Genomic DNA, 17,184 nt, shown 5'->3' with positions numbered 1-17,184 from the left:
AATTTTCCAATGTGACAACTTTTTCTTATTTTAAAATTAATGAAACGAATTTTAATTTTGTGGGATAAATTGTGACATATTTTTAATGCAGTACATTCAATATCTTTCATTTTTTCAATAAGGAAATTAACAATATTATAATTGCTTTGCTTAATATAAGGCAAATAATGTACAATTACATAATTCATTTCTAAGAAATAATTAAACGTCGTATCGTTAACAAAAAATAATATTTTTACGCGATAACATTTTAATAATATTTATTAATAATAATTTAATTATTTTCATCGTTGTTTTTATCATATTTTAACTTCTTTATTTTTCCATCGAAAGATTCCGACATTACTTTTGTATGAGGAAAACTTGTTGGCACTGCTTGTGCTTTTAATTTTTTGGAACCATCCTGTCGCGGTTTTTCCCACATTTCTTTAGTAAGATGAACCTACAAATACAATTAGATGAGGAACATATTTTGTTTATTATTTGATATAATTACATGCTTACCTCACAAATTGCTGAATATTGTTTCGGTTTCCAGTTTTCTCTTCCAATTTGTTTCAACTATATAATTTTTTGTTTTTTACTTATTGGAAAACGTTTCATATAGAAGCCATTTTCGCTTCTATTTCTGCGTCCCGGTATGCAACAACTAGTCATTTTTAAAATATTTTTATAAATATTTTTATATATAGTCTTCTTATTGTGTTGGAAGTTTTTTCCAAGATGAAATGATGTTATGTTATCACTTGCATGTGCACGCGTAAAAACCGAGATTACAGTAGGTGCAGTACAGGTATAGTAGCCATTTTGTATCCAACTAGAACATTGGCCAGACTCTTACCATAGGGACTCTAATGCAGAAAGTCGGTGTCGTCGAAAACGCTGTGTTGGCCGCTCTCACGTTCCTCTCTGCTACTACTATGGCTGCGTTCCGATATTCAGTCAGCACTGAAAATCTATACGTGACACAAATTATTGGTTTGTTCTTTGCAGCTGCACTGTTGAACTGGTATAATAAGTTAAAGTGAGATAAATATAGGTTTTCTCACTCTAGCTTATTGCACCAGTTCAGCAGTGCAGCTACAAAGAACAGACCATATGTATTTTCAGTATTTTTAATGAATTGGTTTGTTCTTTGTAACTGCACTGTTGAACTGGTGCGATAAGTTAAAGTGAGACAAATATAGGTTTTCTCGTTCTTGTTTATTATACCAGTTCAGCAGTGCAGCTACAAAGAACAGATCAAATATTGGCACGCAGCCTATGGGCCAAAGCACAGACTTCTGCATAACACATAAACCAATTAGTTTTCTTCATTTCCCTCCTCAGGACAGAAATGAAGAATTCTGATTGGTTGATTCTCTTATGCGTTGTGTATTATGCGTTATGCAGAAGTCTGTGCTCTGGCCCTATGTCCATAATCACGGGTCTCTCTCTTTTTTTATCTTTCTCTCTCTCTTGCGGAAGTCCCTTTTTTTTTTTGGTAACGCAGGGGAAATCCATCATGGATACCCCCGACCCGTTGGGGGGTTGGGGGTTATGTCAGACTCTTAAGCCAGCGGCACACGGTACTTGTTTTCGTGCTAAATTGCTTGCTGGATGAAAATATTGCATTCTGATTGGTGCATTTCCATCCATTTTCGAAAATATACCAATCAGAACGCAGTATTTTCATCCAGCAAGCAATCCAGCACGAAAACAAACACCGCTGGCTTTACTGACTAAACCCCTGAGGGATTTCTACCATTCGGACCGTGGTGGGGGGAGTCAGGGGAACTGCTCCCGCATTCCCTCCCCGCTTGCGGAAGTCCTTGAGCAGTGATTCTCAAATTTTACAACTAAACTTGTTACTAATATTTGTAAAAAAGATACACTGGAAACCACTTTGTTTTCCTTTTAGAACCGACCTATACCTAGAACTGACGAATTAAATTTTAGACATTTTTTACTTAATAATTAATCGGTATATCCGACAAACTTATGTAATCATTTAATAATCTATTTACCCGTTTTGTATGTGATTTGTGCATATTTCAAATTATCTTATAGTTCTTGCACATAAAGTCTATTTTTAATCGCATTATGTTATATCACTCAGTTTCTTTTTTAGTGTATATATATCTAAAATATACGTCATAATCAGAAAGCCAATAGCCATAACGTACTCAATGGAGAGGACTGCGCGCAATTCTACCCAATCCTAACCTCGGTCGAGTTCGTGTATCCTCGGCAAAGGCTATTGCCAGCAGTGTCGCTGACAGGTATCAGCTGTTTCAGTAAATAAACTGCCGCATTTCAACGATGGACGGCGTTGAGAATACTTCAGATGACCGTCAGGTAACCGATGAAGATGTCAGCGAGTCAGACAACATCAGTGAATGCTTGTCGCAACAAAGCGAAGATGATAATAACTGGTATTACATGCCGGACTCGATTCTGCTGAATATCTTCCAATACCTAACGCCAAAGGAGCTGATGACTGCAGGAGAGGTATGCAGATCGTGGCACAGGGTATCGCACGATGAATTCCTGTGGAAAGATTTATTTTATCAGACATACAAAATAGACTCGGATGTCGGCATCATGCCAGGTATGTTTCATCATATATTTATTGCATTTTGACGTAACTGTATTTTTATATGATTGAAAATAACATAGTAAACTATTACACAATAAATTTATCATTGGTGAATATAGTAAATTTATTATTGTGATTTGATTCTAGAAATTATTTTAAATTCTAGGCAAAACTGCTCTATTCAGTTTAATAAATAATTATATGTGTGTATATTTATGTATGTACCCACGCATACATGATAAGAAAATTCGAGAAATAATATTAATAAAAGAAGCAAATAAAATTTCAATTGGTTAAGAAACAGTGAATTTAAGTACTTAATAAAATTCAAGATTTGATTGCTTCAAATCAATAATCCATGTTTTGTATATTTTGAAATATAGTATTCCAAAAATGCTAAGTACAGAAATATCTATTTTAATTGATTAATCTGTTTTAATTTATTTGCTTACATATACTTATATTTATATTGATATTTTGTTTTGTGTTTATATTTCTCAATTGAGTTAGGAATATTATTGTTCTTTGTAGGAAAAATGTCTTGGTTAGGAGAATTTAAACGTTTGGCATATCATACTCCATTAATAGAAACTGAAGTTCTCAAGGAGCATTCGCATCAAGTATTACATGTGAGCTTCTCTCATAATGGCAAAATGTTTGCTACTTGTTCAAAAGATGGATATATCTTTGTAAGTTATATCTTTTTATTATTAGCCATCTTTACATTTTGTGCACAGATTATACAAGATATCATGCACACTAATATTTTAGGTATGGCAAAGTCAACATCCTGTTACTATAAAATACTTACATGACATGAAGACATTTAGTTGGAAGTATACACAATTTTCTCAATTTAATTGTACAGATACTTTACTTCTTGTGTCTGGTGTCCATTTTGGTACACCTCATAGTACTTCAGGAGAGATAGCAGTGTTTAGAGTAGCGCGTAAGTAACAAGCAAGAAATCAAGCATTCATGTATATTATAAATAAAGAAGTTCATGCGATATAAGCTGATAAATGATAAAAAAATACTTAATTTAATAAGGAAGGTTTTAAAAAAGAATTTTTAAATCTTCTGTGATTAGATGCTTATATATGTTTTCTATTTATTTGCAGCTGGCTTTGACCTCCAATGTAGAGTAGTGAATAAGCCATATGACATATTTGGTACATGGTACAGTGAACGTTACCTTTTGAGTGGAAATTTGCATTGGTTGGCGCACTTGGTCAGTACAAGTGTACTTTGGCTCAATAAGGCAAATCAGGAATCAGCTAGTGAACATGTACCCATTATGACACAGCTTTTTAGGTAATATGACAATTTGCTATCATTTCCTAGTCAATCTTTGATAAAATTTCTAATTATATATGAGTAATTGCCTTCTCTTAAGTGAAGTATCTATTTTTGCATAATTATGATTTCCAGATTCTACAATGAAAATGCTTCCTCAATTAGAGCTATTATGGTTGCAAATTGTTTAGCACCTACACTAACTGAATCTATGGAACAACAAAACCAACCATCATCTTCAAATATGAAAGAGGAAAAAGGAAATCCTCCAAGTCATAAAGATCTATTGTCACCAAGTAATAGCTCTCAACAACAGGAAGAACCAGTAGTGCTACACCATGCTTCATCGAGATTGCAGTATGAATTTTTTCTTTATACATAACAATATTCACACATTTACATTAATCATTAACATCATAAAATATACATATACAATAGATATAGTACATTAGAAGGTGGATTTATGAATTGGAGAAAACTTGGTGATGGTTTTGACTATGCTAGTCCTATACAGTACAACCAAGAATATAGGCAGGTTGAGATGGAGAAGAAGACGCATGAAAGCGATAGCGAAAGTGAAAATCCACAATGGGAAGAAGAGAGTGAGTCTGGAGGTAGGAAAGTCATAGACAAAATGCAGTGGTAAAAAAAAATTGTATCAACCAAATAAGTTACGATTGTTGTATGTGTGCGTGTGTGTGTATACACAACCACATATATGCACAGTACATATGTACACAAGGATGCGATAGAAAATGCGCGGATTTACAGAATCATCAGTAACTGAGGAATGTGACACAGACGAATTGGCAAACAACCCTGAAAAGTTTCTTATTTTCACGACTGGCTCAAAGACGTATACTCCCCATAAAGTTGGTTTTAAGAGAATTAAATTAGTTAGTTTTCCGAGAAGATTGGATCCGGGACCATCGCTACGCGAGAGAATAGCTCAGCGAGAAAGGGAACGGGAGAGACGCAATACTGCATCATTAGACACTAATTGGTTGGATTACGAATCGGTGGCGGATAGATTTGATAAAGTAGACCATCTGATCGATCTTCATGGCCATATTATTGGAATGGGACTTTCACCCGATCATAGGTCAGTTAACGTTATAAAATACATAATGTTGTCGGTATTGATAAAATACATATAAAATATTAGGCGAATAACTTCTAATGTATTATAGCTAATTATGCAAAACGTTGACAGATATCTCTATGTAAATACAAGACCATGGCCAACGGGTTATGTTATCACTAATCCGTTACAACCACCGCCGATAGCTCAAGAAATTGACATACACGTAATCGATTTGGTAACGTTGAAGCAAGTCGGAACTATGTTAAGGGCACACAAGGCATATACGCCTAATAATGAATGTTTCTTTATATTTTTGGATGTATGCAATGAATATGTAGCAAGGTAATAATCTGATTATATCCAATTAATCAATTTATAACGCAGTATAAAATTCTACTTCTAATTGGCATAAAATATTTTCAAATCACTATGTTTACATTAAAAAAATATGTTTACAGCGGTGCAGAGGATAAACATGGTTATTTGTGGGATAGACATTATGGAGTTTGCTTAGCAAAATTTCCCCATAATGATGTTGTCAATTCCGTAGCTTTTAACCCACGTGATCCAGAAATGTTAGTTACAACTAGTGATGACTATACAGTCAAAGTATGGCGCAGTCGCGCTATGGTGAAAGCTTTAGGTTTGGATGAATATAATTATCCCAGAGGGTTAGAGGTACGAAAGAGACGTAGGTTCCAGAAAAGCAGTTGTAACATCGACTGACTAAAAACTATCAAGTTTCCAATATAAATGTTTGCTTATATAAGATCCTAATGATATTCTCTTAAAAATTATCTTGCACTTAAGTTTGTACTATACAGAATCATCTAGAATATTATCATTATGTAAAGGCACAAATAATAATCGGAATATATTTTTGATTATCTAATATTATGCAAATGTGTGCACATGCAAACTTTCGTTTCTTAATATGCTACAGAATCTCACTAGGAAAGCATTATTTAAATAAAATTACTAAGAATGTTGTTAAAAATATATATCTTGAAGGAATATATTGTTGTCATGTCTATTGTTACAGCAAACAAGAGATTAGAAAATAATTGACAAAAAATTTTAAAACTTACTTGAAAATGATATAATCAAATTATTTTTAAATAGCTTAAAATTATATTCATATATAGCCTGTATCATAACAAAAATCCAGAAATTTATCTTCTGATAAAACTACGAGGTCTATCCCAAAAGTATCCGACCTCTGCGTATATCTTTGTTCTTTGGTATCCTATTGTGGAAAACAGGTATTCAGTATTTAGGGTGGACTTTTAGAAGTACCCCCATCAAGCGGCACGACCCAATAGCTGTTCAATCGACAATGGTACGCAGTTGTGTGAACGTCAAAAACACCGAGCGTCGCGTGATTATAAAATCGTTCTACGAGTGCTTACGGAAGATCAAAAGAATTCTCGAGTTAAAATTGTCGAAAATATCCTAGAATCCATCAACAAAGATCCTGAGTTGTTTAAAAGGGTTGTTACTGGCGATGAAACATGGGTTTATAGCTACGATCTTGACTTATGACGTTTAGTCATTATGAAATGCGACGCTCATATAACTGCGTACCGTTGCCGACTGAACAGCTGTTGGGTTGTGCCGCTTAGTGGGGATACTCCATCCTAAATACTGAATACCTGTTTTCCACAATAAGGTGCCCAAGGACAAAGACATACGCAGAGGTTGGATATTATTGGGACAAACCTTGTATATTTGGGATTCTCAATGAATATATATTTGAAATTCTCAATGAATGTGTGCAATGAGAATTAAGTTTTGTGTGGCTATGCTGTTGTCCGTGAATGATCTAACACTGGATTTTTTTTTATTCAATTATATTTTTATGTATATTTGAAGTATTTGTAAATTTCGCGTACTTATGCTGAATGAAGGGAAAGATGAATAAATATAAATATGCATTATTTTTTTGCCTTTTCCCGTTATGTTCATAATATATTTCATTTCTTCTGTTTTGAGATTAATACCATTGTATGATAAAATAATACACACGATATAAAAATTTTTTGAACAGAAATAACATTTTGATGTTTCTAAATTTGAGTTGAAAAATAATTCGAAATTTGATTTAATGATAAAATGTATAAATATAATTAAAATTAATATTAATAAATATCATAGGTTAACATATAATATATATTTACTTTTACTTTTAACACATTATATCTAGTAATTAGTAAATGGTACATGTGAAAAAAATAACATTGATTCAGTTATAAATATAAGGAATGTGGCAATTGTTACTTCTCAGAAAAAAATTCAATAATATTATTAATTACAATATTTCGATTATATTTATATTCAATAATTTACTATACCTATGATGTTATAATCTATATAATTAATTAATATAATCTATATAATTAACAAACGACATTTTGTAATTTTCCGTACGACATTGCTGAAGCATTGTAATACAAGTGCTGCATGTACTAGTGCAGAATCATAAAGAGTTTGCACATCTAAAACGATATGTGCAGCATTTCAATTGGTATCATACATTTCAATATTTTTTTTAATTTTATTGTGTGTAAATTTATAATTACCTACTTATAATTCATCATATCTTTTCTGCATGATACTGAGATGCAAGAAATAGTATAAAGAAATTTGTTTCTCATATAGGACATAAAGCCAATAAGCATATATTTATGTTGAACCTGTAGCAATCGGTTCTGTAAAAAGATAATATAATGTCAATTAAAAATAATATATTTTTAATAATAATATTATATTTAGTTATAATGACAATCTTACCAGGATGTGATGGCATTCCTGCCTGAGTATTATCTCCAGCTTTAGGTAAGACTTTTTTATGAGCATCTTTATGTCCATGACAATGTTCACATTCATCATCGCTATCTTCAGAGCTGCTTTCACCAAAAGTTTTTGGTTTTTCATAAATACAACAACCTGTTAATAAAAGTACATGCAAATATTTTTTTGTTAAATAAATTCAATAATTATAAATATAATATAGACATATTATACACAAACTCACATTTTGATTTTTTCTTATTCAAATGTTCATTGTCAACAGTTCCTTGACTCCATTGAACTTTCTTATTTGATTTTGGTTTTCGTAGACGTAATCGTACAGTAGGTACATCCTGTAAGAGATGTAATATTATAAAAACCTTAAAACATAATGGACTTGTTTATTACTTGAAGCATATTACTTATCTACATTTATTCTTTATTCATGATATATAACAACAAAGGAATGTTTTTTTACATATTTATTTTATTTATTTATACATTAACCATAAAAAACATTATTTATACCTTAAATACATGATATATGATATAATACATATATGATACATGATATAATACATATAACATAAACAATTGAATAATAAATTGAACAATAAATGGGATTAATCATATGTTGTACTTTTCTTCGCCATATTTGTCATTAGGTTATATGACCCATGATATCTCCGTAACGAGATCTTTTGGAATGATTATAGATCAATGCAATATTTATAAAATTTCAAAACCTGTTTAATGCAAAATATAGAGATTTGTCATTATAAAATAAAATGTAAAACTATACAAAAATATATAATATTTATTAATTATCTTGCACAATCTTCTGTGCTACTAAATTTTCTATTTTATCATTGGAATATTTTAATATGTTTCTTAAAACTTCTGCTGTATGTTGTCCTAATATTGGTGGTGGCGATCTCATTATATTGGTAGCATAACTATATGTAACAGGTGGTCCAACAAGCTTTATTTTGCCTATGATTGGATGATCCACTTCTTGAATCAAATTTGTATATTTAACATGAGGGTCATCAAATACCTGGTAATTAGGTATCAAATTTAAAACAATAGAAATTGTTTTGAATAATGCAATAAAATTAATTCAAATTTATTAACTGTAATATGTCTAAAATTAATTCAAATTTATTAACTTACCTCTTTTATAGTATTTACTGTTCCATATGGAAAGGAAGCACCTTCAAATATCACAGACCATTCTTGATTTGTATTCTTCTTGAACGTGTCTCTAAGAATTTGGAGCAATTCTATTCTATGTTTGACTCTAGCTGTATTATTCTTAAATTTATTATCACTAGCGAGTTCTGATAACTGTAATCTTTGAACTAATTCTATAAATTGTAGATCACTTCCTGCTCCTATTGTCATATATCCATTTTTTGTTGCAAAAGCTTCATAGGGAACTATACTTTCATGTTCAGATCCCAGCCTTGTCGCATCCTTGCCTCCATTTAAATAATTTGAAGCAATATTTATCATACTTGCAATCTGAGTTGACAGAAGATTGCATTGTATCCATTGGCCTCTATTGGTCTTTGATCTTTGTAATAGAGCTGCCATAATCGCTCCATGAGCATATAACCCTGTTGCCATATCTGTCATTGCTACACCAACTTTGCATGGTGGCCCATCTTTGGGCCCAGTAATGTGTAAAAGACCTCCTAACGAAGCTGCTATTACATCATAACCAGATCTACTTGCATATGGTCCTTGAGAACCATAACCAGTTAATGAACAATATACAAGACATGGTGCCACCTTGGCTATATCATCATATCCTAAACCTATGCTATTCAATTTGCCTGGTACATAATTTTCGACTAAGACGTCACATTCTCGTGCTAATTCATAGATAATATCTCTACCTTTCTTCAGATCGATGCACACACTCTTTTTATTTCTGTTAACACTCGCGAAATATGTGGATTCTCGCGTGCCTTCGAAGAACGGTGGACCCCATCTACGTGCTTCGTCTCCACTACCGGGTCGTTCGATTTTCAAAATCTCTGCACCAAGATCTCCTAGGATCATTGTACAGTAGGGACCAGCCACAATTCGTGTTAAATCTAAAACTCGTATCCCGCTCAACGGCGAATGATCATGTTCGATGATTTTACAAAACAGCCGTTTGTGCTTGTGTATTAGGAATTTTTTATTTATTGTATATCTTTGCGAGAAAATCGAGAATATGTTTTGCATCGTCGAGAATATCTTATACGATGTTAGGAACAATGATATAAACAATCTTATCAGATCGTCAAGGTATTATGGACTGATAAGTACGATATTTTAATAATTGTCAAAGATATTTGTATGCTGCCTTGATTTGCGTGTCGGAAATAGCGAATTATGAAGAGTGATAAGAATATAGTTACAATATATTATTTATAACACGTTACTAACAGCCAATTAAAGCTAATTTAGTAGTATTCCGACTACGACACGTTCACACAAATAGCCCCAAATAGCACGAACCAATTTATAATTTACACTATTGTAATCACTGATGTCACAATCATATATGAATCATGTTACAATTATACTGTACAATAGCAGTTATAATGTCGAGAACCATCAAATCGATTTATGCTAGGTATGTAGACTATGGTATTTGTATGGATGTTAATAAGTTTGTTTTAGCCTACTGCATATAAACGTAATTAATAAATAAATCTTCCACTGTATAAACGCTTATTGCAATGAACATCACAAAATAAAGGGGCTACGACAAACATACGTACCTGCGACCCGGAATCGGTGACATCCGCTTCAGAGATAGTTTCCGTTTGAGTTTGCGAAGCTACTTGCTCCGACATTGCTCTATCCATATGTCACAATTAACAGATGATATTCCTGAGCGTGGATAACACGCACGATATCGCTGCATCAAACGCAGCGACTAATCTGATTATGTTGTTTCGCGTAAACCAAATAAGGGAGCCGCCATCTTAAAAATTATGATCCTAGACTATACATATGTATAACCGTACGTAGTCTCATGTGAAACGTCTAATATAATAATCAAAACGATAAAATAATTCGAGTCTGAACAATTTTTCAATCAATTAGGACATATTGACGTTTTGTAGTTATCTTAAATTATTGATCATGAAAATGTCGATATTGCTGTTTGCTACTATATTTTATAAAGATAATTCAGATTTTGTGTTATCAATGTAAAATGAATAATATGATTTAAAAGACGTAACACAGTATGAAAAATACAAAAGTAATAATTCACATAAGATAATTTGCACAATCTGCGGTTTTGAAAGAACCAATATCTATTTAAAAAACGTAAATCACATTTGATCTTACAGAATTTTTAAATTTAAAATTTCAATAATCTTGTAATTACAAAAAGAAAAACAGGATATTAGTATTTCTTTCTTACAAGATACAGGTATAAAGATATAATAAATATACACTGATAAAAAAATGTTAATTTTTTTATTATTTTAGAATATTCTTACTTACGAATATACATGTTCTTACATATCACAAAAATATACATTATCATTTTATTGAGAAAAAGATCAGTTATATAATTATATAAATGTTGTTAAATATATTGTTAGTTATTAATTTGCGTTGTGCTGTTTATTTGTATTGATGTTAAATTTCGATCTTCTACTTGCATGTAGAATTGTTCTCCAAACCATTCTCTATGCATTTCCAAATAACTGTAAACATTTACTAATTAATAATATTCTATGTTATAAGAAAAATATTTAATTATTTCATTACAATTTACCACGTACCTGAGAAACATATCTAAATATTTTAAAAGTATTTTTAATTTCTTGTTTGTTATATCTGTGGATTGTAACAACTCAGGTAACTTCACTAAAATTAAAAAACATTGAAATACTTCATCATTCAGAAGCCTTTATAATTTTGTATATATAATGCATAAGGGTAAGAAAAAAGACGGAAACCCTTAAAAATCTCGAAAGATATAAGTTTTACAGAAAAATGTTTCAGACAAAAATTACAAGGCTTAAAACGATGTATTTACTGATCTTATCAGTTTGACCTTGAGTGGCATTATCAAGGTCAAGTCAAGGTTAACTTATTTTCTTTTAAACAGAAACCCCTATTTTTTATTATATCATCTTTTTCTACCAATTAATTTGAACAACTTTTGTCTGGAACATTTTTTTATTTGCCTAATATTTTTTGAGATATTTAAGGAAAACTCGCAAAATTTCAATATTTAACTTACGATATCTCGCCAACTATTTATTGGCAGAAAAAATGCTATTAGACTTTTTTACTCTATTTCATTTCAAGAATATATTGTTACAATAGCACCCTGAGTTTCATTAATTTGATAATTTTGAAATTTTTTAAAATCAATAAGTTAACAAAAGTTAGCGAACTATTGTAACAATATGTTCTTGAGCCCAAATAGAATAAAAAAGTCTAGTACCATTTTTTCTTCTGACAAATAGTTAGCGAGATATTGTAAGTTAAGTATTGAAAAAGTCATCAAGTTTTCCTTAAATATCTCAAAACATTAAATAAATAAAAAGATGTTTCAAGTTGATAAAAGTTGTTCAAATTAATTGCTAGAAAAAGATGATATAATAAAAAATGGGGGTTTCTGTTAAAAAAAAAAGTTAACTTTGATCTGACCTTAGCAACACCACTCAAGGTCAAACTGATAAGATCAGTAAATACATCATTTCGAGCTTTATAACTTTTGTCTGAAACACTTTTCTGTAAAACTTATATCTTTCGAGATTTTTAAGGATTTCCATCTTTTTCCTTCATCCTGTATATCAAATAAAGTAAAAAAAAATTATCAAATTATTATATAACTTACCTACTTATATTATTAAATAACTTACCAAATAATCTAGTTAAATGTACAGCACCATAGTAAGTAGAGGGACCTAATATACACCCACTATTTAAAATTTCAGGCATTAATCTCCATTTATTCGACTGTTGAAGTAAAGCATTCACTTGACCAGAAGTAATAAGCGGCATTCTTAGCGTTACACCTCGTGGGCTAGAACAACGGGAACTTGTACTTGCTATGCTACTAAAACAAAACAATCATAAATTATATCTAATTTCATATTCTAAAAAAATCTAAGAAAAAAAGAACATAATTGGTGTCAACTAATTTAACGTTTTAGGTATAAAAAATATCATCAGAAAGTCCTAAAAAATTTGTTAAAAATATCCAATCTACAGAAATTCTATAATATCTCTTAAGACAACTAGAACGTTACCTCGATAGATTGCCACCATCTTGTTTCCCTTCATCATAAGATCTTAATTGACGGCTTTCATCGACAGAACTTACTCGGCATGATCGCAATTTTCGCTTAGAATTATTCAGTGACTTGACTGTATTATCCATTTCTGTATCATGTTCTTGAAATGGTGGTAGATGAGCATATTCTGTATCTTCAAATTCTTCTTTTCCAAGAATTTCGGAATTTCTTAAATTATAAATATTTTTTATTAGTAAAAGGAGCGAATTACCTATTAACGAAATATTTTTTATTTGATGCAAGAAAATATATTTACTCAGATAATTCGTCTTTTATAACCATTACTGGTGCCGATACGTTATTACAAAGCAAAGAAGCTTTTAAGGAACTATACTGTTCTTTCTCTTGTCTATATAGAAGGAGGTGAGATAACGTAAAGTCAAAATATATACGTAAGCCGTCCGCAGTTTCTCGACATATATTTACATCGTTAACTGCTTTTTCTATTGTATTATATGCTTTATTTCGTTGAGGTTTTTCTGGGATATTTGTCAATTGTGTTGTGGTAAAATGTTGTACCCAAGATTCCAAAATATTCACCACAGTAGGTTGTGCAGGAAGAACAACAAACTGAAATGTGTGCAGCATGTTAATTATATTTGTATTTTGAATTTTTCGGGAAATTATTACAATTAGGCAAATATTATACAATTATCTGTTATTTAAAAGTCTATTATTAAACGTGTGAAAATCTTTCTTTAATTTCGTTCAGATAAGACGAATAAGAATTAGAGGTAAAATTCAACTGTTGGTTTTAAATTTTCTCTTATAAATATGTTTCAAAATAATATATTAGTCTATCTTCAAAATTATAAATATTTTAATATATAAAAATTACCTTGTTCTTGTTAATTATTAAATCATGATCCTGCTCTAAAAATCGTTTTAATGTAGGACCTATATCAAGATCAATTGATTTCATACTGGCTCCAGATTGACTACCTCCACCACTATCTTCATCATCACTAGTTTCACCCATATAATCAGAACTACTCTCAGTATCCTCTTCTGTATTTGCTTCCTGTATTTTTGTCATATGTACATTAGTTTTTTAATGTTATATTATAAAAATATAGGATAAATTTTCGAATAGAATTATATATTTCCATGTTTGATAGTTTGTAGCTATTTTTATAATTTTTGCAAAACTTGCTCATATTAGTTTCCTTCTGATATAACTAATTGTCATAATAATATATCTATATGTCCTTCATGTATATCTATTTATAAACAAATATTATGTATTGATTATTATAAACATGCGTAACAAATAGATGTAACATCTATATTGAAATACATATTCCCTCTATTGTACCAATATTTCATTGGCAATAGCTAGAAGTAAAAAATGATATACATGCTAACAATAAATTACTAATACTCAAAGTATTCATTAATTATACTCAGCAGAAGTCAGCAGAAATTTGTTATATGCAGAATATAATGCAGAATATAATGCAAATATAGGAAATAATGATTATTTTTTATTAGTATATTTTTTTAGATTTATCAAAGATTTAACAAGTTCAATATGAATAATGAATGTTATATTACACTTCTTATCTGAGTTTTAATTATTATACATTACTACTATAGATATTTTAATAATATACTACAAAAGATGAAGTTTTTACCTCTGTGTCATAATCAGCATGTTGTCCTGAACTACCATCCTCTGAAGATCCAGTGGTAGCTGATGTAGCACGACTGCCACCACTTCTTGCTCTACGCCGAGGCTCTTGATGTTCAGCTTCTATTAAACGTTCTGACATTTTATGACTTCGCTTTTTACGTTCACGGCGGTATAAATATGCACCCCTATTTCATTCAAATAAATAGTATAACAATTTATAATTTATTAATTATACAAGCTCCATATGACACTGAACCATTCTTAAGAATACATACAATTGTAACTGTGCTTTTTGTGCTAAATCTCGTTGAAGTTGACGATTTTCTTCTGTATCTTTAAGCACATATTCTTCTGTCACACAGCGGTCCCAAGATGAATTCCAACCCTTATATGATAATATGATAAAATATTTATATATCTTTCAGCATATATTATATTTTCCAATTTTAATATAACTTATACAAGGTATTCAATAAATCTTAGTACATTTTACGAGGTGATTCCTTATAAAATATAAAAAATAGGAAAAACAAACTAACCTTCTAATTTATTGATGAAACAGATGTAGAATATTTTTATATTCACAATTATTATCCTCAAAAATTATGAAACCAATTAAAAAATTGATATTCTTACTTGTTCTTTCATGAGAAATCACCTCATCAGTTGTAGTATGATTTACTGGACTCCCTGTATAGCTAAGTGGCTTTGATTAAATTCTTCCAACTCACTTGAAAATGTATAAGATATTCCACAGCTTTTCTACCTCTTTGGTCTTTATTTACAATAACATCAAGTACCTAAAAATAATCTTATAATTGTCTACTTTTTATAATACAAACTCCCCAAATATTAAATATATTTATGTGAACTTAAAGAATATATTATATAAACTTATTCTTTAATTCTACAAATCTTAAAAATTTACAACTATATTATTTTCTTTCTCTATTTTTTCCATATTAAAAAAAAATTACATAGTTTTATTAGAATTTGTAAAATCCAACTATATTTTATAAATATTATTACAAAATTATATTTAATTAAAAATGTATAAATTACCTTAGAATCATACAGAACTTTTGCCTTTGTAGGATCTGGTTCATAACACAAAACTTTTTCTCCATCACAAAACTTGAATTTCGGACCTCTTGTTGACACCATTTTAAATATATACTGGAACATAAAACATAAATATTTATCTTTCAATTACCATTACAAGTGAATAATTTTAAACATATAAAGTACTAACATGGCCGCTGATCAGTCAAATCAAAAATAAACGACATAAATATTTAGTACACATTTAGTATATGTGTAGAGTCTACATTGATTCTAAATCACTGTATCTTTTATTCTTACGAAATATTCTAATAATAAATAGATCTTTAAATATTGTTTAGATTGTTCAATCGTTTATTCCGTAAGTAACTATCTCAAATCTTAACAAACCGGTGTAAAAATCAAAGAATGATCGCATACAGTCACATACACTTATATATAAATTGATCTAACCAATCTTATTCTCCAACCATAAACTAAAATTTTATAGGCCGATCTTCCTCTCTCTCTCTTCTTCTTCTTTCCCTAGATGTCCTAGGCCAGTATTCATAGTCGGATCTTATATTTAAGATTGTCTTAAGTTTATCTTCAGATACTGTACAAATTCCTTCATTGGCTACGGGATATCTGAAAGTGAACTTAAAATGATCTTAAATATAAAGCCAGCGTCACACGGTGCTTGTTTTCGTGCTGGATTGCTTGCTGGATGAAAATATTGCATTGTGATTGGTACATTTCCGAAGATGGATGGAAATGTACCAATCAGAACGCAGTATTTTCATCCAGCAAGCAATCCAGCACGAAAATAAGCACCGTGTGCTGCTGGCTTAAGATCCGACTATGGCTGTGTTCCAAAATTCACTGCCAGTACTGAAAATATATAGTTTGTATCATGCAAATGCCTGGAGTACAGCGGATTGTCTCGCAACCTGCAGTGATAGAGCCAGAGCACAAACTTCTACATAACGCATAATACACAACGCATAAGAGAATCAACCAATCAGAGTTCTTCATTTCTGTCCTGAGGAGGGAAATGAAGAAAACTAATTGGTTTATTCTCTTATGTGTTATGTACTATGTGTTATGCAAAAGTCTGTGCTCTTGCCCTTAAGTTCCTCTGCAATGATATTAAGTGAAAAAGTGAACAATGTTGCATTCATCTATTTATATTTTTAAAATGGAGTATCTATCATTAATACATATGCATTCTTTCATATATTTAAATAAGGTATGATAAATGTGCAAAATACATCTTTTTTTTATTCGTACGAAGATTAACAATATAATGTATGAATATGTAGTAAGTATACGAAAATGGTAATTATCTAGAATATGGACATCCTCACCGAATTTACTAAAACTTTGTAGAATTGTGTATTTTAGTGCGTAGAACGCGATTTTGAAAGAAAAAAATGTC

At 30.6% G+C, this 17,184-nt stretch overlaps 4 protein-coding genes and 1 long non-coding RNA gene across 10 annotated transcripts; 1 reads left to right on the top strand and 4 right to left on the bottom strand.

The window, feature by feature from the left end:
- Nucleotides 1–295: 295 nt before the first annotated feature.
- LOC109503988 (uncharacterized) lies at nucleotides 296–906 on the bottom strand. The gene is made up of 3 exons (XR_002162824.2): nucleotides 842–906; nucleotides 505–649; nucleotides 296–442 (listed from the first exon to the last, which is right to left on the bottom strand). It is a non-coding gene; the product is annotated as an uncharacterized LOC109503988 (long non-coding RNA).
- Nucleotides 907–2,163: 1,257 nt separating this feature from the next.
- On the top strand, nucleotides 2,164–6,895 carry Fbw5 (F-box and WD repeat domain containing 5). Its single transcript, XM_011143483.3, has 9 exons — nucleotides 2,164–2,590; nucleotides 3,110–3,267; nucleotides 3,350–3,527; nucleotides 3,700–3,892; nucleotides 4,010–4,231; nucleotides 4,313–4,488; nucleotides 4,646–4,976; nucleotides 5,088–5,300; nucleotides 5,417–6,895. The coding sequence occupies exons 1-9, from the start codon at nucleotides 2,302–2,304 to the stop codon at nucleotides 5,682–5,684; spliced, it is 2,028 nt and encodes a 675-aa protein (XP_011141785.1). The 5' UTR covers nucleotides 2,164–2,301; the 3' UTR covers nucleotides 5,685–6,895.
- Nucleotides 6,896–7,334: 439 nt separating this feature from the next.
- Nucleotides 7,335–10,754, bottom strand: LOC105184592 (E3 ubiquitin-protein ligase PPP1R11). 2 transcript variants are annotated; one of them, XM_025300213.1, is made up of 5 exons: nucleotides 10,526–10,754; nucleotides 7,993–8,101; nucleotides 7,749–7,904; nucleotides 7,538–7,666; nucleotides 7,335–7,453 (listed from the first exon to the last, which is right to left on the bottom strand). In XM_025300213.1, exons 1-4 carry the CDS (start codon nucleotides 10,610–10,612, stop codon nucleotides 7,641–7,643), a joined length of 378 nt encoding a protein of 125 aa, XP_025155998.1. In that variant the 5' UTR covers nucleotides 10,613–10,754; the 3' UTR covers nucleotides 7,335–7,453; nucleotides 7,538–7,640. The 2 variants fall into 2 exon arrangements, with proteins under 2 accessions (XP_025155998.1, XP_025155999.1); XM_025300214.1 differs by having other exon boundaries at nucleotides 7,542–7,666.
- Nucleotides 8,330–10,516, bottom strand: LOC105184591 (succinate--hydroxymethylglutarate CoA-transferase). Its single transcript, XM_011143479.3, has 2 exons — nucleotides 8,922–10,516; nucleotides 8,330–8,805 (listed from the first exon to the last, which is right to left on the bottom strand). Exons 1-2 carry the CDS (start codon nucleotides 9,981–9,983, stop codon nucleotides 8,569–8,571), a joined length of 1,299 nt encoding a protein of 432 aa, XP_011141781.2. The 5' UTR covers nucleotides 9,984–10,516; the 3' UTR covers nucleotides 8,330–8,568.
- A 505-nt stretch (nucleotides 10,755–11,259) lies between the features above and the next one.
- Nucleotides 11,260–16,188, bottom strand: msl-3 (male-specific lethal 3). 5 transcript variants are annotated; one of them, XM_011143475.3, is made up of 11 exons: nucleotides 15,958–16,188; nucleotides 15,768–15,881; nucleotides 15,437–15,505; nucleotides 14,981–15,090; nucleotides 14,707–14,890; nucleotides 13,911–14,093; nucleotides 13,329–13,642; nucleotides 13,028–13,240; nucleotides 12,638–12,834; nucleotides 11,546–11,630; nucleotides 11,260–11,467 (listed from the first exon to the last, which is right to left on the bottom strand). In XM_011143475.3, the coding sequence occupies exons 2-11, from the start codon at nucleotides 15,867–15,869 to the stop codon at nucleotides 11,359–11,361; spliced, it is 1,566 nt and encodes a 521-aa protein (XP_011141777.1). In that variant the 5' UTR covers nucleotides 15,870–15,881; nucleotides 15,958–16,188; the 3' UTR covers nucleotides 11,260–11,358. The 5 variants fall into 5 exon arrangements, with proteins under 5 accessions (XP_011141777.1, XP_011141779.1, XP_019697639.1 ...); XM_011143477.3 differs by having other exon boundaries at nucleotides 12,638–12,801; XM_019842080.2 differs by having other exon boundaries at nucleotides 16,158–16,175.
- Nucleotides 16,189–17,184: the final 996 nt, after the last annotated feature.

The sequence above is a fragment of the Harpegnathos saltator genome, unplaced genomic scaffold (genome assembly GCF_003227715.2).
Source record: "Harpegnathos saltator strain DR-91 unplaced genomic scaffold, Hsal_v8.6 scaffold333, whole genome shotgun sequence".
In the NCBI taxonomy this organism is placed as follows: domain Eukaryota; kingdom Metazoa; phylum Arthropoda; class Insecta; order Hymenoptera; family Formicidae; genus Harpegnathos; species Harpegnathos saltator.
This window is presented reverse-complemented; position numbering and strand designations above follow the sequence as displayed.

Excerpts from the sequence above, each read along its gene's own strand:
- msl-3 (XM_011143475.3), bottom strand. The coding sequence starts at position 15,869 with ATGGTGTCAACAAGAGGTCCGAAATTCAAGTTTTGTGATGGAGAAAAA. Across the intron at positions 14,094-14,706 it reads ATGCTGATTATGACACAGAG|GAAGCAAATACAGAAGAGGA; the intron begins GTAAAAACTTCA and ends ACAAAAATACAG. Across the intron at positions 13,241-13,328 it reads ATAAAAGACGAATTATCTGA|AAATTCCGAAATTCTTGGAA; the intron begins GTAAATATATTT and ends TTATAATTTAAG.
- Fbw5 (XM_011143483.3), top strand. The coding sequence starts at position 2,302 with ATGGACGGCGTTGAGAATACTTCAGATGACCGTCAGGTAACCGATGAA. Across the intron at positions 3,268-3,349 it reads CAAAAGATGGATATATCTTT|GTATGGCAAAGTCAACATCC; the intron begins GTAAGTTATATC and ends CTAATATTTTAG. Across the intron at positions 5,301-5,416 it reads TGCAATGAATATGTAGCAAG|CGGTGCAGAGGATAAACATG; the intron begins GTAATAATCTGA and ends ATATGTTTACAG.
- LOC105184592 (XM_025300213.1), bottom strand. The coding sequence starts at position 10,612 with ATGGATAGAGCAATGTCGGAGCAAGTAGCTTCGCAAACTCAAACGGAA. Across the intron at positions 8,102-10,525 it reads TCACCGATTCCGGGTCGCAG|GATGTACCTACTGTACGATT; the intron begins GTACGTATGTTT and ends CATCTCTTACAG. Across the intron at positions 7,905-7,992 it reads GAATAAGAAAAAATCAAAAT|GTTGTTGTATTTATGAAAAA; the intron begins GTGAGTTTGTGT and ends TTTTATTAACAG.
- LOC105184591 (XM_011143479.3), bottom strand. The coding sequence starts at position 9,983 with ATGCAAAACATATTCTCGATTTTCTCGCAAAGATATACAATAAATAAA. Across the intron at positions 8,806-8,921 it reads CAGTAAATACTATAAAAGAG|GTATTTGATGACCCTCATGT; the intron begins GTAAGTTAATAA and ends CCTAATTACCAG.